Here is a 24,739-nt window from a genome sequence, read left to right on the forward strand (position 1 = left end):
ATTTCAGAACCGGTGAATTCAGCACGGCTTTCAACGCCCTACACATTCTTTGCAGTGCCTATATATGGATTTGTAACGTTGCAGGCCTTCACTGTACTCTGGTTACGGGCCCCATACCGCAAATTGCATCCAGGATTCATCTACCTGATGTGTGCATTGCGACAATTTTGCCGTTGATACATTTCAAAAGAAAACAGTATGATGTTAACATATTTATTGACCCTCCTTGTGCTGAAAGCTGGGACGCAATATGTACATGGGTACGTATAAACATTTTCTCGAGCATGACCTGTTGTTCTTCCACTTTGTTGCAGTTGCCCTCTCACGAAACCCTAGAGCAACGCTAAACACCTTATCTTAGTATTTTCATATTCAGGTGCGTGCTCTTTCGCTTATGTCAGCCAGGCATATACGTTTTACAATTTCGTGAGGCTGCATTCAGGAGACAGGGACAACCATACAGGTACCACCAAACAAAAAACACACTCCTCAATCGATTACTCTTGTATTAAAACGAGAACGCCTGTTGATAACCATTCTTATCACTAGCATTTTTTTCAAGTCAAATGATGTTCTCCATTAGAGGTGGTTTCCCTGCAAGTAAGAATAACTTCGACCAAAGCACTGCCAGCCGATGTTAAAAACGAATAACTTTTACGCTGAACAGTGACCATGAGCTGCCAAGGGGGCCGATCGTATTCTTATTCGTCACGGTTCAGCTCATGTGCGATATAGCGCAGGAAAAACAAACATGACCCAACAGGTGTACAGCAGATCGAATCTTCGACTGCGTGGTTTGAAAGCCAAGCACGCTAAGCATAGCGTGCTTGGCTTGGCATAGCATATGTGCTATTTTCTCTCACATGTGGAAAGCGAATGCAAAGGTAAGAAAAAGCCAATTCGCACGGGAACCAAGATTTTAAGCAGATAAGCCCATGAATTTAACAAAAACATGAACCCCGGCTGCTAACTTTTCATAGAAACTGCGAACGTGCCGTGAAACGTTACATAAAATTGGCCACATACGTCCAGGAGCTTTGGACATCTGTGACTCAACCGACTTCACCAATGATTGTATACCAGCAACATGACCACGTCACGTAAAGGCTACCAAGGTTTCTAGGAAGAACAGTGTGAGATATGTTGTATTTCAAAGTGCTTTCAAAGTATCCCTTTTTTTAATAATAATAATATCTGGTGTTTAACGTCCCAAAACCACCATATGATTATGAGACACGCCGTAGTGGAGGGCTCCGGAAATTTCGACCACCTGGGGTTCTTTAACGTGCACCTAAATCTAAGTACACGGAAAGTATCCCTTTTTTTAGAAATACAAATGTCTGGTTCTGTGCAGTCTAAAAACAATGACAAAGTCTCGTTCGGCAAGAAACGACGTTTTGCTGGTGATGTAAATTTTTTTTCGGGTAACAGGCCGTCCCGCTAAAATAAATTAGGAGAGAAATGTTTTGTGCTTGGCTTAAAGGGGTCATGAACTACTTTTCCAAGTAATGATCTAATGACCTCAGTATCGGAGTTCATTGCCTCCCGAATCGATTGCCGCAAAAATTTCTCGAATCCGTCAAGAATGAGCGGAGTTACGGGGGTTTGGCGCACGCTCTCAGCGCTTTCTCTCTTTTCTCGTCACGACGAGCGCACTGGAAGCTACACAGGGAGATATTGCACGGGGGAAAGAAGTTACGTCAGCGCGCGTCATGAAACGCGATCGCTTTCCCTCTGTAATTCGCATGTGTGAGTGTAAAGTTAGCAGACTGAGGAGAGCGGCAAGAAGCGCATCTGATCCGAACGTCACTCTCGATTTATGTCGGCTATCGGCCAATGAGGATGCTATGTCTTTTGGGACGCGGACAAGCAGATACGCGACGTCAACTGACAGGAGCCCCGCCCACCGACGAGAGTGAAAATCGGCCTCTGCTTGAAAAGAGGGCGCGTGAGAAAACAGCAACTTCGTACTCCGCTTGTAGCCTTTAAGCGGCGCGCACGACTGCAATATTTGGCTGAGCAGTTCATAGCCGTGTCAGCTTTCCGCAGGATGTGTTTTTTCAACAAGCCCAAGGGATGCTTCATGACCCCTTTAAATGCTTCAATGAAAGAACGTTAATACTAAAGCAACAACAAAGCTAATCGAGATTCAAGTTCAATAAAAAAAATGCCAGACAATCCAGAATCAGGTTCTGAGGTATATAATATGAGGCTTCCAGGCGCATGCTCTCACTGCGTGAACTTGGAATAAGGCTCATGAAGACACATACAATTACAGTGCACAATATATTTCCTCAGATCGATCTCGAAATCTAGAAGCGCAAGGGAGAGAGAGAGATAATAAAACGAGAGAAAGGCAGGGAGGTCAACCAAAATTGCGCAACAAAATACGGGAAACAACAAACAGGACAGGGCGCTTACTTGCGAAGAACAACTACTTTTACAAACGTCCGACGAGTTAGTTGGGTATTTGGGCAAATATCCTACACTCTTAAAAAAAAAAAAGGCCAACTAAATACTAACCGTTAACTAGTCACAAGAAGCACTACCCTCTTAGTAAGTGAAGGTAGTAAAATGCAGTTTAGTGAAATTCGGCATCTGGTTAGCAAGCGAATAGTACTAACTCGAATGGTTAGTCCGTTACTATATTGTTGTAACCGCACTAGCAACTTAGTAACCGTATTAACATCCTCATCTCTCAGTGGACTACAATCAGCCAACTAGAGGTTTACGCCTAGTATTTTGCTTATATGTGCGTGTGCATTGCCAGTTGACTCAATTATAAAAGCATATATAAGACGAACTAAAAAAACGACACGACATTGTCCTCGTACATTGATTAATGACCGCTAATTACTCAAATAATTATCATGGTAAGCACATATCACTACAACGTACATTGAGGCACCAACGGAGAACAAATGAGAACACACGCTCGCGCACACACACAGCAATATCGAGACTTCTACTAACCTCATACCTGCTCTAACAGCAGCTTGAAGGCTATTTATGCCCCTACTTTGGTATAGCACACCGTGTACCGGTTAGCGGCCACAGAATTTAGAAGAGTAATTGATGTTTTTTACCCATTATCTTGTGCCCTTCTATTCGCATATATGTGTGCCATCACGTAGCACGAAACTGTTACTCCAATCTAATCAAGAAAATTAAAGTTTGCCAAAATAGGACTGTCACGATTACGGCCTAATAAAGAGAGAAAGAAACAGCGACAGAAAAAAAGATATAAAGAAAGAGAAAATCGTGGCGACAAAAAAAATGTCCGATGAGGCGGCGGGATTTGAACCCGCGTACCCACGATCCGAAGGCGCGAGTCTTAACCACTCGGCTATCCAGGCACGCTAGAAGAGCATAGCATAGCCTTGTATAGTATAGTATAGCAAGGTGCCGGGAAAGGGAAGTGGGGGTGAGGAGGAGAGATGTGAGGGCGAAGGAGGAGCATAAGAAGAAAGGGAAAGAGAGAAATAGAGAGAAAGAAAGGGAAAAAGACAGAAAGAGAAAGTAAGATAGAGACAAAAAGAAAAGAGAAGCGATAAACAGAGACAGAGAGAAAGAAAAAAGGGCAAGAAGGAGAAAGATGGAAAGAGCGAGAAAGACAAATACATAGAGAAAGAAAAAATAGAAATGAACAACGACAAAAAAAAACATAGAATAAACGGAGAGATGAAAGAAAAATAAAGGAAGAGACTACCAGTACGAAGCGTCACGTAATATCTAGTCACGTGACAAAAATCACGTAACATCTAGTCACGTGACTAAAATGACGTCATATAACCAAACATCCAGTCACGTGACTAAAAGCCACGTAACACTAACATGACTAAGATCACGTACCACATGGAGGAAGGAATACTAAGGAGAGGCCCTATCGTATTTCAATGCATTGCGAAAAGTGTGGCGGAAGTGACGTCAGATTTATGGGGCAAACAAACCGGTATGGGGGCAAACAAAACAGCAGACGCCCCGCGGCGTGCTCTCCGTGGTGGTTAGCTTCTGCGCAGATTTGTAGTCCCGGCGTAAACTTAGCGCGTATTGTGCGGTTCGCACGCAGTAAAATGTTGCAAGCAGACGTTTACCAGGCTGTTCGTGCGTGGCAGGCCCGAGCGCTGCGCGCTGAAATTCTTCGTGGAGCGTTTTTGTGCAACAGTACAGAATACCGGTACGTGCCGTGATCAAAAACGTTCAGCCCCTGCATCATCGTATTGGAACTCACCTAGCAGTGACTTACGCGTTCTGCTGGGCGTTAGGCTTTCCCTTTCTCGTAGCCCGACTTCCCGATCTCTTGCCGGATTAGCGGTTCTTTGTTCGTGTATATGGAGTGAGCGCAGTAGCTATTCGGCGCAACGCCAACCTATAGTTGACGTAACTTCACGTCGAAAAGAAGACACCACTGTATTGTATACGCGATCGTGCACGTAAAGTTCGTAATTCCAGTGCACACACAACACAAGCACGCAGCGAGCGCACACCGCACAATACATACATCACGTAGTCCGATAACAACAACAAAAGTTTATTGCCCTTTCGTTTGAACGACACAGCCTCTAAAACGTACGATGCCTTCAGCGCATGGTATGTATGGCGCGTCAGACGCCAAAAACAAAAGTACACGTGTGTTCTGAGTTAGCACAATGAGTAAGAAGCAACTGAGCGCACATCCGAGAGCTTCGCATGCAAATACCATGCATTAGTGATCAGCAATGAAGCGAACGTGTACATACACATGAAAAGTGACACCCGGTACTTTCCGCAGTGCACGCGATTTGCACCATAGGCAACAGCTGGGCATTGCGTAGCTTTCCGAAAGAACACACACAAGGAGCAGCATGCGGGAATCGACTGCGCCGCGGCGCCGCTTGCACGACGAAAAAAAAAGGCTCGAATCGCGTATGCGCTTGCAAACGACACGGCGGAAATCGCGAAATATTTCGAGGCTCCTTCGCTAGGAGGCGATGGGTGTGTTTGCGATGTGCAGGCTTCATGAATGTGACGTCAGGGCCTCTCCTTATTTTTCCTTCCTCCATGACGTACCATGACGTAAGTAGCCACGTGACTAGGAATAATGTAAACTCTGAATTACTCGCGTCACTAAAAATCCCGTAACATCAGACAACATCTAGTCACGTGACTAAAAATTACACAACATTTTGTCACGCGACTAAAATCACGCACCATAGCGTAATAGTCACGTGGCATGTCCCCACCATAAACCACGTAAGAGCTAGTCACGTGACCAAAATCACAATATCCTGTAACAGGCAGTCACGTGACATATCTAGCCAACTTTAGGCATACTTAGTATGACTAGCAAAAGCTTTGCTGCTCAGCAAAAGCTTGGCAATACTAACAAAAACTTAGGTCGAACACTAGCTCCGCTGATGGTTTCAGCCATGCGCCACTAGTGCAAGCCGCGCATTTCTTACATCGATACCGTATTTGGTCACCAACCCAGCTACAAACCGCTGAATACTACAAAACTAAAAAAAAAATATCCCCGTGTAGTGCTGTAAGGCGTCTTCCTCTCATTATCGTGAAGCAGTGCCGTGAAGCCAACTTGCGCGCCCAAATTCGCATTGACAATTCAGTAAATTGTGTAAAAGCTTTATATCAAATTATAAAATATGTCGAGATGATTGCCGTTTTCAGCGAGTTCGATATATGTGGGTTAGACTACTTATTTATATACAGTTGAACTAGCATACATCGAATCCGCAAAAAAAGTAGCAATCAGCCGGAACCGCTGACCGCCGCCGGGTTTTAAGTACACAAACGCTTTGAAGAAAATGCAAACTGGAACCAGCCACCTTCCCAGACAACGGTGAATACCGGTATGAAATGGGAATCGAAGCGCGTAAAAATCACATATACGGCTGGGGTCAACACCCATAAGAGAAAGTACTAATGCGTTGGTGGTAGTCAACCTTGTAGCAGCGACGAAAATTCGTAAGTGTGCGATGATATGAGGGCGTGAGACAAGGAGAATATTTGAATTCATTCACTCGGTGTTCTCTGCTTGTCTCATAGAATTATTTTATGTCGCGGACCTCAGGATTTTTCAGTGAAGTTTTGCATCCATTCATCCTTTGCTTTTCAGGTCTGAAGAGGTTCAAGAAGAGAATGGAAATAATGAGGCGGACTTGAACGGTGCACTAGATCCAAGGTAAGCAGCGGTATTTATAGAAAAAATCAGTTTCGCCTCAAGGGCCAAACAATGAATGCGATAGTAACCAACTGTAATGTTATACGAACTAAGGCTAGCAGCTAACTCTCTTGGATCCGATCTCGCGTAACTGTACAACTTATGCGTGACTTCAGCTGACTTAACTTCGTAAAGGCAAACAGCGGAGCTCAGGGGAAGCATCAGTGATGAAATGCAAAGTGATGTAAAGCTAGAACATGGTCATGGTTTAGCACTGACGGAACCTCCTCTACGCGTGACCATTTGCATCCCTCTTACCTCCAACTCCCCTCGCTCCTGCCCTCCCATCGCCTCCGCCATACTATGCTATACCTTCCCTCCTACATTCTCTCCTCCTCACCCTCACTTCCCTTTCCCACCCCTTGCTATACTATACTATACATGACTATGCTATCCTTCACTCTCTTTTCACCTCCTTAGCCTCCTTCGCTAGGCTGCGGATACTGTTTCCCTCTCTTCCCTCCTCCTCCTTCGCTAGGCTTGAGACGATACTTCATTGTGACATTTTGTTGGGCTAGCGGGTTCCTAGATTAAACAGAAAAGTTTAAACTGCGCGAAGACAACGCGTAAGAACGTAGAAACACACACACACACGATGTGCATCGCGTGTATGCGTGTTTCTATGTTCTTACGTATTGTCTTCATCGCGCTGCTTAAATGTGCCTGGTAAATCAATGAAACAACTTCCAAAAACGCTGCGCTTCGTGTGTGTGCGTGTTTCTTTGTTCTTACGTGTTGTCTTCTTCGCGCAGTTTAAACTTCCCTGTTGGACAATACTTCACCCGTTTGAGCTCGGCTTCAACAGCTCCGCTGTAAAACGCTGGTGTAAGCGAAGACGGCCACTCCAGGGAGAGAAGCGGTTTTCGTGCCGCCTGTTGTCCCACCGCGAAGCGATGAGAGCACAGCACGTAGAAGGGCATACGAGCCGTTTGATTATGTCTGACGAGATAGCACGCGCGCCAGCGCTCAGGAACGCCTCACTTATGGTCAAGGTTCACAACTGCTGCTCGAGCGACGCAGACCCCCGTCCCCCGACGCCCGTGCTCCTTCGCCCGAGGAAAGATGGGCGGCGCGTTCCCTCTCTGCTTAAAAAGAAATCGGCGGCAGGCTTCGCACGCGGGTTGACGTCGCATGCACCCTGCCTGCGGCGGAGATGGCCGGCTCGTTTCATCTCTGCTTCTGGCGCCTTCACCACCCCCGCTGGCGCGCTTTTACTCGCGGGTAGAACACACGACGCATGAGGCGATCTTATCCATTTGGACTTTATACGGAACATGACGTCGACGGCAAAAACCCTTCGATAGTGCCCCTATACACTATCGCATTGAAATTGCGGAAATATCTTGTGGCTTGTGAACAGGGCGAGCTGATACGTGCCCCATGTACATGCATTGCGTAGAAGCTTCCCATTTCGCGCGGTGCACGAATGAATGAACGTAACAGCGAATGAAAAAAAAGGAAACGACATAGAGGACAACCACCGCGGCGCGCGAAGGTGTGGTATACGTTGGGAGCCAGAGTTGTGATTAGGTATTTTGAAAAGGAGCCAGAACTCAAACTAAAAGTAGCCAAAGTAGCCATGCAATTTACCTTTGTCGTAAATTTTCTAGCAAAATAGCGGCATTATGAGTAGGCTGCGTTTTTATCATTAAACAATAAATATTACAATTTCAAACACGTAAAACACAGGAGAAATAGCACGACCTTTTTTCCCTCTTGCTTGGTTTTCAGGTGACAAGTAAGCTGCAATTTATGTATTTATTAACGTGATAGTGTTGAAGAGCTCTCTTCGCAGAAATTCCGGTGTTGGTGAGGCGTCGTTGGTTGTGAGCGTAAAATCAGCGTTTTCCGTGAGTGAAAGTTCGAAATAGATGCAAATAAAGAAATAGATGCAAATAAAGAAACGGTGCTATTAACGTTGCAAATGAAAGCGAAACGGTTAACCAAGGTCTTTATTGAGCAGCGTCTAGTACTTGAGGTGTGCACTTTGCTTTGATGAGGATGGCTTTGTGCTCGCTGAAGTGAACCGCGAGGGAATCTTGGTTCAGTGGGTGGATCTTGAAATTGATGAAGACGTGATCCATGCATGTGCCGTGAATGGTAGTTCGCTGCCCTTCGCTTCGCAGCTTTGTCTTGAGTGGACGCAATTGGGCTGATGCTGACGCGTGCTTGCGTCAGCCCACTCACTGACGGGACTGTTGCTTCCATCATGCTTCAGCGGAAGCACCAATGGAGTGAAGCGGAGTCAACCAAAGCAAGCGCTGCACTGAACGCGCGCTGCGCTCTAACCGCTTAGGGAGGGAGGGAGAGTAAGCGCAGAGAGTAGCGCATGCGCCGCGAAAGCAAAGCGAGAACGCAGTAGAAGCCAAGCAGGTGCTGGGTAGAGAAGTGGAGAGAGCAACGCGCAGCTGTCGTAGAGAGGGAAGGGAGGAGAGCGCGCATGCTTAGTGTGAGTGCGGACTACAACGGCGCGTGCGGATTACCACGCCGCCTTACATACCCGCGAGCAAGAGATGCGTCGCATCTAAAACAAGTTCCGCTGCCGGGAATCGAACCTACGACCTCTCGGTACGCGACAATTACCGCCCGGCGCACTACCGACTAAGCTACCGAGGCTTTTTTTTTCTTTATTGCAGGGCTTCAGTTTTCAACAATGACAAGAGAGTACATTCTGTCTACAATTGTTTTATATGCAACAGTGATTTCATGCGAGGTACCCAATCGGGCACATCCTTTTGCCATTTTTTGCAATTCAAGAAACGAAGTCAGTGACTCACGAAAGTACTCTATGGCTTGTCGACTAAGCTAGCGAGGCCGATGCACGACATTCCACCAAACGCGCCTTATATCTTTCACACATTCTCTCTCGGACGGCGCTCTCTGTTGCCGCGGTTAGGCCGGGCGGGGCGGTGTCAGCGTCTTTGAGCGGTGACGTGAAATAATGCGCCACGACACTTACTAGTGCCGATAGGGAAAGCTTCGCCGACGATGCACCTAAAACATGGCCGCCGAGATTGCGCGCAATCTAGGAGATCATGGTTGAAGCATGGCCTCCGAGATTAGCCGGCGGCGCGCCGGCGCGCCGCCGGCTAATCTCGGAGGCCACGGTTGAAGCGTCTCGATACCAGCGAGAAACACTGGCCGTGCTGGCATCGAGGAGTGGCACTAGACACAGTTACGTTCCTTGCCTTTCGCTTCGTGTTAGCGTGTCACGGCTCGTTGGAGTAGTGCAGCTTACATGCACCAACGGCGTTTCTCCGTCCCCGATTGCTACGAGTGCGATAGCACCGACTAATAAAACTGCTGCGATAAGCGCTGCAGAAAGGCAACGATGTCGACTGACGCATGTCATGCCTTGCATGGAGTGAGGCAGGGGCCATCGGGACGTGGAACGCCTGCGCGCGTTCGCGGCTCAAGCTCTACCTTCCGTGTTGCTGTGTGGTAGCGTACGCATGAGCACAGGCATAGGTTACCCTATTGCTCGGCAGCGCATACCGTTCCGTTTTTCTCCTTAATTGACGACGCTTTGAAGTGCATATCGAGTACCAGTGTTTATTATGTGCTTGTTGAAGTCATCTTTGCGCGGGATTCACGATACGCTGTGTCCAAGTATATTGCCACGTACGTTTCTTATCACTTTTGCTGCATTCGCCCACAAAGGCTGTCGGCAACGCTCAGCGCAAACCGCGCCTTATTCTTCGAGAAGCTTCACGATTGTTGTAGATGATTTTGTTAAGATTGCGCGCAAGACGCGAACGCTCGAGCTCATTCTAGAGATTGCGCAACCACCAGCGATATCGCTGGAAAGTTCGATAGCGCCGGTATAAAAGCCGACGCGCTTGACCGCTTGTCAGTTGATCGACGGACGACGCCCTGTTCGCCGCTATCATTGTACAGCGTGTATTGCTGTAGTGCTAGTTCTCATTTTCCGGCCACAAGTTCGGCCAAATAAACAGTTTCATCCTTTAAACGCCGACTGCTGTCTTCGTCGACGTCACGACCACGTGACATCTGGTGGAGGTGCTGCTTCTTCCATGATCCGGACGCCCCCGCGAAGCGCTGACCCAAGCCCAAGCCGCGAAGAGGACGGCAGCAAAGAAAACCCGGATCGTCGAACAAGCCGCAGGCAGAAGGGACTGCAGCCAGAGCACGGGCTCCTTCCCGAACAAACCAGGCAGCCCCAGGATCACAACACCCACCGCAGCGACAATGACCGACCCCGTGCAGCCTGCGCCGATCCTGCTCCGGCAGCCCAAGGAGCCGCCAACCTTCCGCGGGTCGTCATTCGAAGACCCGGACACCTGGCTCGAGACTTTCGAAAGGGTCTCAACATTCAACACCTGGGACTCCGAGGACAAGCTGCGTCACGTTTACTTTTACCTTGAAGACGCAGCAAGGACCTGGTTCGAGAATCGGGAGTCCACTCTTCAAACTTGGGACGCTTTTCGAAGCGCTTTCCTGCAGACGTTTGCAAGCGTCGTTCGAAAGGAAAGGGCCGCAACCTTGCTGGAGACACGGGTTCAGCTCCCGAACGAAAGCGTGACCATCTTCGCGGAAGAAATGACCCGGCTGTTCCGCCACGCTGACCCCAATATGCCTGAAGAGAAGAAGGTTCGTTTCCTCATGCGAGGAGTAAAGGAACAGCTCTTCGCTGGACTTATGAGGAATCCACCGAATACCGTCCAGGAATTCGTCTCAGAAGCCACGACCATCGAGAAGACGCTAGAAATGCGCACCCGCCAATATAATCGCCGATCAAACCAAGACAGCCCCGCTGTTCATGCGCTCGGCTCCGACGACCTGCGCGAAACAATCCGAACGATCGTGCGAGAGGAACTGCGCAAGCTGTTGCCCTCACCCCAGCCTCAAGTGGACTCCATCGCAGACGTCGTTCGAGAAGAAATCCAGCAATCGCTGGGCACCCTTGAACCGCCACAGCCTCAGCCGCAAGCCTTGAGCTACGCCGCTGCCGCCCGACGCTACGCTCCCCCGCCGCGCCCGCGTCAAGACACCGCATCGACGCAGTTCCGTCGCCAGACACCGCCGCAATCATCGACGCCCTACCGCCCACCTGGCGGCCAGCACTACACCCCGAGGAAGACCGACGTTTGGCGCGCCCCTGACAACCGCCCGCTCTGCTACCACTGCGGGGAGGCCGGCCACACGTACCGCCGCTGCCAGTACCGACAGATGGGACTACGCGGATTCGCTATCAACGCGCCGCGCCCGCAGCCAGGCGAACGGCCGCGCGACATCAACGACTACCTCACCGGAACACAGTGGCAAGAACGACGACCTTCCCGCTCGCCGTCGCCCGGCCGCTACATGTCACCGCACCGCCGGCAGTACACTGGCCCAAACCGGGGTCGGTCGCCTAGCCCGTATCCGGAAAACTAAGGGCAGCAACCGATGGAGGTGCGGTTTGCTGAACGACGAAACGTTGAAGATCCTCCGCCGTCGACGACGACGCCGCGACGATGTTCTGAGCCCCCGCCGCACGCCGAACGACGTCCTGAAGACGAAACTTTGCGACCGGAAGCAGACCTGACGACGCAGCGCGGAAGCAGCGGTGCAAACCGACGTAGCCGTGACCCGACGCCGCGACATAACCGCAACGCAAGACGGCGGACTAGCGACCTCGACATTCTGATCGACGGCCACAACGTCACCGCTCTCGTCGATACTGGAGCCGACTATTCCGTCATCAGTGGGCCGTTCGCAGCAAAAGTTGAAGAAAGTTAAGACTGCTTGGGAAGGCCCCGAGATCCGGACCGCTGGAGGTCATCTGATAACGCCGATTGGCGTCTGCACGGCGAGAGTCACCATCAATAACCAGACTTATCCTGCGAGCTTTGTAATCCTAAAAACTGCTCCAGAGATGTGATACTTGGAATAGACTTCCTAAGTGACCACGGCGCCGTCATCGACCTGAGGTCTGAGTCGATAACACTAACCTCAGACAAAGCGCTACCGCCCCACGCGACGCCACGGAACCATGCACTGAATGTGATAGAAGAGCAGGTGACCGTTCCGCCGCGCTCCAGCGTCATTATTTCCGTCGGCACCGAAGAACCCGCAGACCTTGAAGGTGTCATCGAGGGCGATCAGCACCTACTTCTGAACCGTCAGGTTTGCGTCGCAAGAGGTATAGCCGAGCTGCGTGATGGCAAAGCAAAGGTAGTGTTGACGAACTTTAGCCACGAATATAGGCACCTCAACATTGGTACGACGGTTGCCTACATCGACGAATGTGTGGCCACCAGCAATGCTTTCGCCCTCTTCGATGCTGCCGAACCTGCTTCGACGAATCGAGGTCCCGAACCAGATTTCGACGTTAACCCGAGCCTTCCGAAGGTCAAGCAAGACCAGCTCAAAACGCTGCTCCTGCAATACAAGGACTGTTTCTCGTCGTCATCGCGGGTCCGACAAACGCCCCTTGCTAAGCATCGCATTCTAACAGAAGAAAATTCTCGACCACTCCGTCAGAGCCCCTACAGAGTTTCGACTCGAGAGCGCGACGCGATAAAGAGACAAGTCGACGAGATGCTACGCGACAACATCATCCAGCCGTCCAAGAGTCCCTGGGCGTCACCAGTGGTGTTAGTGAAGAAGAAGGACGGGACACTGCGCTTCTGCGTTGATTACCGGCGCCTGAACAAGATCACGAAGAAGGACGTGTACCCCCTCCCACGGATAGACGACACCCTGGATCGACTTCACAACGCGACGTACTTTTCGTCGATGGACCTCAAGACCGGCTACTGGCAGATCGAAGTAGACGAAAGAGACCGAGAAAAGACCGCTTTTATAACACCCGACGGCCTCTTTGAGTTCAAGGTCATGCCTTTCGGTCTTTGCTCGGCACCTGCGACGTTCCAGCGCGTCATGGACACCGTACTGGCCGGATTGAAGTGGCAGTCGTGCCTTGTGTATTTGGACGACGTCGTCGTGTTTTCCTCGACCTTCGACGAGCATCTCCGGCGGCTTGAGGCAGTACTTCAAGCAATCAAGACCTCGGGACTGACCTTGAAGCCAGAAAAGTGCCGATTCGCGTACGAGGAGCTCTTGTTTCTGGGTCATGTGATCGGCAAGTCTGGAGTGCGCCCAGACCCGCGGAAAACAGCTGCCATCGCCGACTTCGCGCCACCCACCGACAAGAAGGCCGTGCGCCGATTTCTCGGCTTATGCGCCTATTACAGACGCTTCGTCAAAAACTTTTCACGAATCGCCGAACCACTGACGCTTCTCACGAAGACTAACGTGGAATTCAGGTGGGAAACGGCGCAAGTGCAAGCCTTTCAAGAACTTAAACGACGCCTGCAGACGCCACCCATACTTGCGCATTTCGACGATTGCTCCGATACGGAAATCCACACCGACGCAAGCAGCGTAGGACTCGGCGCCGTCCTTGTGCAGAAGACTGACGGACAGGAAAGGGTCATCAGTTATGCTAGCCGGTCACTATCCAAGGCAGAAGCCAACTATTCCACAACAGAAAAGGAATGCCTTGCCATCATCTGGGCTACGTCAAAGTTTCGCCCCTACCTCTATGGCAGGCCCTTCAAAGTTGTCAGTGACCATCACGCCTTATGTTGGCTAGCTAACTTGAAGGACCCTTCAGGTCGTCTCGCACGATGGAGTTTGAGGCTTCAAGAATTCGACATAACCGTCGTGTACAAGTCCGGACGAAAACACTCCGACGCCGACTGCCTGTCTCGTGCCCCCGTCGACGCGCCGCCGCAAGACGACGACGATGACTGTTTCCTCGGAACTATAAGTACCGATGACTTCGCCGAAAGGCAACGAGCCGACGCGGAACTGGGGGGCCTTATGGAGTACCTCGAGTGCAAGACCGCCGTCGTTCCGAGGGTATTCAAGCGAGGACTGCCGTCGTTTTTCTTACGGAACGGCGTTCTCCTGAAGAAGAACTTCTCGCCACTTCGAACCGACTACCTTCTTGTCGTGCCCTCGTCATTGCGACCAGAAGTCCTCCAGGCCCTACACGACGACCCGACGGCTGGACACCTTGGTGTTTCCCGCACACTCGCCAGAATACAGGAAAAATACTACTGGCCACGCCTTGCTGCCGACGTCGCCCACTACGTTAAGACTTGCCGAGACTGCCAGCGACGGAAGACACCGCCGACTAGGCCAGCGGGACTTCTGCAGCCAATCGAACCACCTCACCGGCCGTTCCAGCAAATCGGGATGGACCTACTGGGGCCGTTCCCGACGTCGACTTCCGGCAATAAGTGGATCGTCGTAGCAACTGACTACCTCACCCGCTACGCCGAGACAAAGGCCTTGCCCAAAGGCAGCGCCGCCGAGGTAGCCAAATTCTTCGTGGAGAACATCGTCTTGCGACACGGCGCCCCAGAGGTCCTCATCACAGACAGAGGTACCGCCTTTACTGCGGACCTAACTCAGGCGATTTTCAAATACAGCGAGACGAGCCACCGCCGCACCACCGCCTACCACCCGCAGACCAATGGCCTCACCGAGCGTCTAAATAAGACAATCGCCGACATGCTGGCCATGTACGTCGACGTTGAGCACAAGACGTGGGATGCCAGTCCTTCCGTACGTGACCTTCGCTTACAACACGGCCGTCCAAGAAACGACGCAGATGACGCCGTACAAGTTGGTCTACGGAAGGAGCCCGGCGACGACACTCGACGCCATGCTACCGAACGTCACCGACGAAGAAAACCTCGACGCCGCCGCTTACTTACAACGTGCCGAAGAAGCTCGACAGCTCGCCCGCCTGCGCATCAAGACCCAGCAGCACACCGACAGCCGTCGCTACAATCTTCGACGACGCTTCGTGGAGTACCAGCCCGGCGACCGTGTCTGGGTCTGGACGCCAATACGACGACGCGGACTGAGCGAGAAGCTTCTTCGACGATACTTCGGACCGTACAGGGTACTTCGACGTCTCGGCGCACTCGACTACGAGGTTGTCCCCGAAGGCATCACGAACTCTCAGAGGCGCCGAGCTCGACCCGAGGTCGTGCATGTGGTGCGCCTTAAACCGTACTATGCTCGTTAACGCACCTGAGGACTCTAATGTTTGTGTGCTTAGTTTTCTTTGGTATTGCATGTATTCATGTTCTGTTTTTAAGCATCGGGACGATGCTTTTTCAGAGGGGGGCATTGCCACGTACGTTTCTTATCACTTTTGCTGCATTCGCCCACAAAGGCTGTCGGCAACGCTCAGCGCAAACCGCGCCTTCATTCTTCGAGAAGCTTCACGATTGTTGTAGATGATTTTGTTAAGATTGCGCGCAAGACGCGAACGCTCGAGCTCATTCTAGAGATTGCGCAACCACCAGCGATATCGCTGGAAAGTTCGATAGCGCCGGTATAAAAGCCGACGCGCTTGACCGCTTGTCAGTTGATCGACGGACGACGCCCTGTTCGCCGCTATCATTGTACAGCGTGTATTGCTGTAGTGCTAGTTCTCATTTTCCGGCCACAAGTTCGGCCAAATAAACAGTTTCATCCTTTAAACGCCGACTGCTGTCTTCGTCGACGTCACGACCACGTGACAATATGTTAACAACTTCAGCTACCACAACGGTTAAATCATGATCGTTGGCGTTAGTCGTCGCGATGGAGATGTGCCACTAGGAGTCAACGTGGGTGCATCGACGTCAAACATGTAGCATTCGACAGCCCGGGCCCCTAAAGTGCTCCGCACTTGATCTCATCATCAAGGCGCTCGAGGAACAAGAGGAAGAAGACTTCTTGGCGCGAGCGCGGGCTCATTATGCTACAGATGGCTATGCTATACGTGGTTTTTCCAGCGTTACGTCAAGCTACATGAGACAACGGCAGCCCGGGCCTCTAAAGTGCTCCAACTTACAACATTACCAACTATGGTCATGGGTGAAATGGCCATTCTACAATCTGACAAATATTTTCTGTAAAGTGGCATGCTAAGTATAAGCAAATCAGAAACGTGCGCACACGTGCGTACTTGTCACCTGATATGTTCCCGCCAAAATCACGAAAACATCTAAACAGTCGACATGCTGCCCTAAAAACTACGTAACAGCTAGTCACGTGACATGATCCCGCCATAAACCACGCAACAACTAGTCACGTGACTCAAAATCACGTAACGCCACGTAACAGGTTGTCACGTGACATGTTCCCACCATAACCACGTAAAGCTAGTCACGTGACTAAAATCACGTAACATCACGTAACATCTAGTCACATGACTAAAATCACGTAAGATCACTTAACAACTAGTAACGTGACTCAAAATCACGTAACAGCTAGTCATGTGAAATGTTCTTACCCAAACCATGTAACAGCTAGTCAGATGACTAAAATCACGTAACATCACATAGCATCTTGTCATGTGACTCAAATCATGTGACATCACGTAACAGGTCACGTGACATGTTCACGCCAAGAACCACGTAACACCAAGTTACATGACTGAGATCACGACACCGCGCAACAACTAGGCACGTGAGATTTCCCTCCAGAACCACGTGACACGTGCGTAATGCGGGGGAACCGACCGAAACCGGAGAAGGTTAGCCAAGCCTAACAATACTTTAGTACTACTAGCAAAAACTTAGCATCTCTAGCAAAAGCTTGCCATCACTAGCAAAGACTGAAAAAGCTAGGTCGTACGCTAGCTACGCTATTGGTTCCAGCCTTGCGCCGCTATAGTGCAAACTGCGCTTTCGACACGAAGCTGTTTAGGGCAGCCGTAATTTGTGCGGCCTATCAGGTATGTACCACAGAAATTGGGAAAATCCCACTACGCACCACTGGTCGGATAAAAGTGAAGAAGACAACAGTTAGCCCAACAAACGGGTATGTACCACAGGAATTGGGTACATCCCACTGCTCACCACTGGTCCACTAAAAAGGAAGAAGGCAACAGTTAGTCCAACACTAGGGAACGGGAAACGCAACGGCGGCTGCGACAACACCCCGAAGCGATGGAAGGCCTACGCCAACGACGACCTGCCCGCAGATCTATGAGAGACGATAACGCTTGGTTTAAGCACTAGTTTTTGTCTGGACTTTGGACATCCGTGTCGACTGTGACTGTGTGTGGTTTAACACGAGTCTCTCTGCGCTGAGAATCAACGTAGAAACAACACAGCATCACCTAACTAAAGCCTAGCAACGACGTAGAAGCAACCTATAAAGAACCCTCATCACCTAGCTAAGGCCTAGAAACAACCTAGAAGCAACCAGATTAGTCTTTAGAATCGTACAGTTTCGTTGTTTCAAGGCTTGCGCGGTTTAGCGCAAGCTTCGCCAATTTTTTTGCGTTCTTTTCGCACGCCTGGTCTTCTTTCCGTTTTCCTCTACATCTCTCTTTCCCTTTCCCTCTCCCCTTAGTGTAGGGTAGCAAACCGTATGCTACAATTCTGGTTGACCTCCTTGCCTTTCTCTCATTTTATTATGTCTCTCACACAGGGTCCCTATGCATTCGCCTTAACATGTGGCGTAGTGATGACGTCATATGGTGACGTCACCATGTGATGATCCTTTGCATCGCTCGTGTTGACGCCGCCGACGCCGACAGTTATTTTTTCGCATTTGATGGGGCATCTAAGGCTTTCGCCTTAATAAGTTTGTTGCGCGGATAAAGTGTTCGAGGTGCACAGATTATATTACGTCAAGTGGCTTTGTCGCGACGGCTTTGTATCGCTATGTGCATCATCTTGGTTTGCATCATCTTGGCTTGCGTCAATCTACCTGTTATAAGGATGCTGCGTTCGATTAGAATAACACATCTAAAATATTATTCTCCTTTAGGTTGGAAGCTACGCTACCTCTATATCTGACGCCTTACATTAATGCGTGTGAATATGAAACTGCAAGAAACAAGAGCAAAGTTGGACTCTTCCAAGATATGGCGGGCGTATCAGCGTACTCTGGACTGATAACAGTGAATGGCACATTTAACAGCAATCTCTTCTTCCTCTTCGTGGTCGCAGAGGTAAATAGCTTGAAATTTTTAGCAGCCTCTTCAACCACTTTTATAACCGCCATTCGTCATATTGCAGAGCTGCATGTACGACTTGCTCAGCAGCATCACTATTTTTCTTTGGTACAGTGACACTACAATTTCGAATGAAAATAGTGGGGTAAGAGGCAAACACTCAATGTAAGGCCAAGAGCGACATAAAGTAAGCTTGAGTAGATATGAAACTAGACTAGTTACGCTACTGGAGGCGCGATTCCAAATGCCGTTGGTTTTAACAGCAACGGAAATTATTTCTCACAGGGGAGAAAAAATCTAGGGATAACCTTAGTCGCGTTGGCCCGATATGGAGATGCAGCACACGTTCGAATGTATACTGACTAATGGCACGAAGAATATCTAACGTAGCACTCTAAACGTAAAGACTTGCCCACAACAAACTCATAAGTCGATACATCGGGGACAGTAATACAAAACAAAATTTTCTTGATAAGTGCACCACCATTTTTTGAGAGTAGATCGATGTGTTGTTTTGTTTCACTGGCATTTACATCGTGTGTTATCTGACACCGCAACACAATAATCTGCGATACATTTACTTGATAGCATACCTGAGTAGCGTTTGTGATACATTGCACTGCACGTCAGGTGCTAGTAAGTTAGAAATCGCTATTAATAATTAGAAAAGCTGGTCTGAAGCTGGTCGATGGTAGTGACAACTTCGGTGGGCTGGCCATTCCAATGTCGTGCTGTGCTAAGAAAAAACTACTGTTGAAAGGTAACTGTATGAGCTTGTTGGGGATGGTACGGTATGAGGGTGGCTGGTGCTGGTAATGCGGTGGGCTCTTCTTATGTATGGGTTGTGAAAAAGCAAACAATCGAAAAATCTATTAGCACGTGCTCTCCCGCAGGTAAGTCTTGAACAGGTAAGTTAATCTGGACTTTCTGTGCCGAGCCGCTACGAATAATTAGACAAAGTGAGTCGTGTCGCTTGGTTCTGAATCAATTCAAGAGCGTTAGTAAGGTTATTGTAGCGAGGGTCGAAAATTGCGTTGGCATACTGTAGCATCAGCCGCACAAAAAAATGGAAAGCCTGTTGTTTAAGAGAGGAAGGAGAGTGGGAAAGGTTACAGCGTATATACCCTACAGTAGGATCCGCACAATTTATAATGTGGTTAATATGACAGGTAGAAGTTAGGTCTCGCGAGATCTACACACGAAGGTGTTTGAGTTACTGCAGTCTGCTGGTTATTTGTGCTATAGGTGCTATACTACCATTATTTGTGCTATACTGGTGAAAGTCGTCAAAATTTTTGCGCAAAAATCAGAAGTCGAAGGTGCTTCAGATAACAACTGAGAGCGATCTGGGAAAGATCGTCAGAAGGAAAACAGGGCAAAATCACAATTGCTGCCGATTGCTTAACGCCACATGAATTGAGTCTACTGGTATCTCGTAAAAAAAGCACATTTCTTTGCTTCATATAAATGCGCACTGAGCCAGAAACAAGGAAAATGAGACACCGATACTGCTTGAATCGTATGAGTTCTCCTTTGACGTCAGCATGGTTACTGAAACCTGGTATCGCTATGAATCCGAAGTTCTTCGTATACCTAACTATGCCACGTATTTCTCGAACCGTGATAAATTAGGTGGTGGGATTATGCTCCTAGCCAAAATTGTGTGAGTGTGAAATACTCAAGGATTTTTCTGTGGTTACTGACGATTATGATATCCTGACTGAAATGTTCTTCGGGTATTTTTTCTGTAGTGTACCGCCCCCCCCCCCCCCCCCTCCCCATTGTCATGTGTTCACCTTTCTTACGTTTCTAGACCCTTTCATGTCGTGGGTCAATGAAAATGTTACAACCTTACTATCGGGGGTGACCTCAACATTGATATGCTAACTTTCAGCCCCCAACGCCTTGAACTTTGCGATACCATGGAATCAAACTCATTTACGAATGTTATAAAACACCCCACTCGATTTCATGTCCATTCTTGCACACTCAGTGACGTCATTATAACAAATAGCGCAAGTACACCTATGTGCTCATGTGTCCTTAAGACACATATTAGCGACCATTTGCCTGTGTATTCAATTTTAAGTCAAAAGAAGCCTCAACTTAGGGATGCGAAGTCACCGCCTACACTATTCCAGTGCATATGTCCTAGCACAATTGATATGTTTACTGCATATACCGGGTGTCCCAGCCATTTTAGCCAAGGGTTAAAAAAGATGGTTGATCCCTCGTCATAGAAAACGGAATAACACGAAAGTAAAGCGTGCCCTTACAGAAGTAACTGAATGTTTACTGTGCATTGATATAAGAGAGTTTGTACAAGGTATATTGATGTCTGGCAGCTATAGCACCGTTTAACGTGGATGCACCCACTTTGATGATTGGTGGTACATCTCCATCCCGACGACTAACGTCTATGTTAAATGATTAAACAAATCCGTGTGGTAGCTGTAGCAGTTAACGGTGAAAGCGTAATGAGAGAACGAGGTGTGATAGACAGAATAGCGTCGCATATTGGACGCAGAACTTGCCATCATGTTAAAATGTGAATGAACACCACGGCCGGACTGGAGGGAAACGCAAAGCGCGTCGTGCCACCCTGGTAGCCCGGCCGGGATTTTTCTCGGGGCGAGTGCGTGAGCGGGGAACGCGTTGTTACAGCCAGGTGAGGCCGGCGAGCGTCGCAGAGCTATTTTAAATGCGAATGCATTTCTTAGTCGGGCTATGTGAGGCATCCGGCGTTGTCCGCGCGCTTCTCCGCTCTCACTCCCTCTCCCATAGCAACAGCTGCGGGCGCGCGCGCTTATCCTCGCCCCTAGCAACCGGAGCAGGTGGTGCGGGCGGAGTAGCGGAGAGTGAGTGGAAAGGAGGAGTGCGCTCTGGCAATGCCACCAAATATTCTAGAGGGCGCTGGCTCTGGCGTGTGTGGAGAGAGTGTAGGAGAGGGTAGGTGCAGTGCTTCGCCGCTCCTTCTCTCGCCGTTCGCTCTCTCTCCTCCCTGCGCCACCGCCTGAATGCAGTGCGTTTGAAACGCGTTTGTAGCGTTTGTGCTGCCTTGGCACAGCCAGAAAACAGCGCGTTCTAAACGCGTTTGTGCTGCATTGAAGGCGGTGGCAACATCCCTGAGGTGATTACGAACGCACTTAGGAAGCGTTCGTTTAAAGAGGCGCCCAAAAGGGAGACACTTGAGCGCGTCGATGTGTCCAGCTTTACGCCATTAAAATTACTACGCCGTGTACTCTCGGCGCAAGAAATGCATTCGCATTTCCTCACGATTCCCTTCGGGGAAGCGGGGGCATTTTTTTTGGTTTGGATTAGCGTGATGCTATGAGCGAGGCTGACGTGTTTACGACGCTTTAGAATTACTGTATATGCTACCTTTAGGTAGCAGAGTTGCGCCACTGTTTTCCGGACGCCGCTCGCTCTGCCTTCGGTGATTCCAGCAACGCTATTCGCCGAGCGCCGTCACGTGGTCATAGCGGGCTCCTTTGCGCTGCGGAGAAGTCAATATTTCGCAGGCGAGGCGACGCCGACACTCCGTAGATTCCGGCCGCTCAAGCGCGGTTGACATTGGCGCTGTTATTGTTGTTCTCGCCGCGCTTGTTCGGTGCCGCTGGTCAAGAGACGTGTGATAATAAGTGCATTCTTTGGTGAATTGTATGAACAGGCCACGTGATAGACGCATCGACAGCTCTTTCGCTATGACCGTGTGTTGTATTTACGTGAATTTAATGCAGCTTTCAAACCTTGAGCGAAAGGAATGTTGCACGCGACAGGGCTGCTTAACTGCCCTGTTGCTGCCGCGGGCCGTGTTTGTAAGCATGCGCGCATAATACGGGTGTCGCACGGCCACTTTCGATCGCTATCGATCCCTATTCAGTTGAAAACTAGATTACGGCTGGCTTCCTTCCACAGTTAACGTGAAGAAGCCAAACGCGACAGAGGAATTCCGTCCCTAACGCTCGATCGCGATCGAAAGTGCAAAAATAATTTCATGTCTGCAAATGGGAAAAACAGCAGAAAAGGAGACAAGCCAAATGTGTGACCAACTACGTCAACGAACCACACTTCTGCTATTTCATGTCGCCGGTGTATGTGTTCGTCACGCGACGCATTTTATTTCATGATCACATACTAGGAACGTAAGCGCAAAATCAAGGCTTGTAAGCGTTGAGCTTGTTAACTGAGTTTTGCTCTCAGCATAATAAAAAATTGAAAGAAAGCAAAAAATAAGCCAACACTGTTACTCTGTCGCGCGAGCGCGGCTCCTACGCGGGTGGTGAGTGGCTTTCCCGCAAGACTTCGGAGCCCAAGATGCCATACCTTGACGCAAGTCAGCTACCTAAAGGTAGCATATACAGTAACTCTACGACGCTTGGGCTAAGATCGCCACCTCGCGGTGTGTTAAGGCATTGAGAAAATTGAACTTCTATTGAAAACGCGCCGAATGGGACGGACGTGTAACGCATTGAAGGTGCTAATCGCGGAGGCCACAGTAATGACGAATTACTTTCCTTTACCGCTCCCAGAGGGCAACACCACCCCGCCGACCGGGAGAGTGGTAGATATAAAAGGCGCGTTTGTAAAGCCTCTAGAGTCTGTGACCGTGGCGCAGTGGATAGCGTGCCCGGCATCTGTTGTTGCGGACCGAGTGGTCGTGGGTCCGACGCCCGTTGACGGAACTTTTTTCTTTGCCATCTGATTGCGTAGATTTTTCGACGTTATTTCCGTGACGGAAATACGTCACTGAAGTCTTGGTGGACCCCGCGATAAAACACTTTTGTGTTAAAATATAATATTAAAGGCAGGCGAGTGAAATAAGTTGCAAATTACTGACAGTCACCTTGCACACTACAGAAATTGTTTTGTTCGGTAATTAATTAACTTTTTTAATTAGGATTATTAAACTAAATTGCTAAATATTGACTTTAGGCAAGAAATGCGACTTGCAAAGTTCGAGAGCGTCTTCAGAAACTCCACTTGCATTATTTTCGATAAAGAAAGTCTCACGTATACCAGTTTTTCCAAGCTACACTTGTAATTTCTGTAGATTTCTCAAAAGCATTTGACAGATTAACCACATTACATTAATTAGAAAACTAGAACACTGTGGTTTTCGGGGGAACTTTATGAATGTCATAAAAACTATTTAAAATATCGACAGAAAAAAGTAGAAATAATGGCTACGCATATAGTTTTAAAGAACTGTCACATGGCGTGCCCCAAGGCAGTATCCTGGGTCTCCTACTTTTTAATCTTTATGTGAACGACTTAGTATAAATATTGATAATACAACATTTATTATTTATGGAAATGATACCAGCTTATTTTTTATGGACTGTGATTTGCACAAACTTGTGGACAAGGCAAACGGTGTCTTGCAACTGCTGGACATTTGGAGCATAAGCAATTCGCTAATTCCAAACACCTCAAAAACAAAATCTGTGCTAAAGTAGTTATATCTGAACTGACCGAAAGACCGATTTCGAAGGGCATTAGATACTTTTTCTAAGTATTGTAAAAAAAAAGGCTCATTACAACCAAACTGACGTCATGCAAACTCTATACCGCATTCCGTTTACAAATTAGAAATAAGAGTACAAAGTAATCGCTAAACTTACGTTTAATATTGGCGAGGCAAATCACCCTACATAAGAGCACATGTCAGCACTTGTGTAGTGCTCCTTTCTCGCTCCTTGTAGTTCGACCTATCTTCCATCAAAAAATGAGAAATTGTTCGACATGTGCATCGACGCTCGAGAATAGTTTTTCTTGAGTATTCAAATTCAAATCAATCTTTCACGCCCGAAATGGTGTGAAGGAGGCAATATTCACACCAGAAATTATGTGAACGCTGCTTGTAGGCTGAAAGCTGTAGTAATGCATATTTACCGGGCCCCCCGAAGCCGTTATCTAACATTCTTAATCGACTCAACTAAAGTATCATTATTTCAAGAGTGCCACTTAAAAGCAAGACAACGCTTTCAAATACTTGTGTAAGAAAAACTTTTAAATAATACTCATACATTTGCTATTACTTTCTCAGTAAAAAATGTTAACTTCTGACAAGACTGAATAAAAAATATTAAAATTCTCCTAACGACCCTTGCATACTACCCCAGGGGAACTTGAGTGAAGCCCCGATCCTGCTGTGGATGCAAGGTGGTCCAGGCCTGTCGTCGCTGTTTGGTCAATTCCTGGAAAACGGCCCTATTGCTTTCGACGCGAAACCAAATATCTCCGTAAGGTCCAATACACTACAAAAAAACATGAGCGTCATTTACCTCGATGTACCAGTGGGGACTGGCTTCAGCTTCACGGAAAACCCTCAGGGCTACTCAAGAAACTTGGAAGACATTGTTGAGCACGTCATGGAATTTCTAGATCAGTTTTTCAAGTTGTTTTACGAATTTAAAAACCGGGACTTCTACCTGGCTGGAGAATCTTACGGAGGTTTGTATAACCTATTTTCCCCACAGTTTTTACGAGTACTGAAAATGAGGACAAGTGATGAGAAAATTGGTGACCTGGGAGTGTGA

The 24,739-nt window shown here is 48.7% G+C and overlaps 1 protein-coding gene across 1 annotated transcript; it reads left to right on the forward strand.

Annotated features, from left to right (window-relative positions):
• Window positions 1-88: 88 nt before the first annotated feature.
• On the forward strand, window positions 89-24,739 carry LOC119371948 (vitellogenic carboxypeptidase-like). The gene is made up of 4 exons (XM_037642397.2): window positions 89-260; window positions 6,113-6,178; window positions 18,011-18,194; window positions 24,323-24,739. The coding sequence occupies exons 1-4, from the start codon at window positions 199-201 to the stop codon at window positions 24,737-24,739; spliced, it is 729 nt and encodes a 242-aa protein (XP_037498325.1). The 5' UTR covers window positions 89-198.

Source organism: Rhipicephalus sanguineus, chromosome 10 (genome assembly GCF_013339695.2).
Source record: "Rhipicephalus sanguineus isolate Rsan-2018 chromosome 10, BIME_Rsan_1.4, whole genome shotgun sequence".
NCBI classification, from domain to species: domain Eukaryota; kingdom Metazoa; phylum Arthropoda; class Arachnida; order Ixodida; family Ixodidae; genus Rhipicephalus; species Rhipicephalus sanguineus.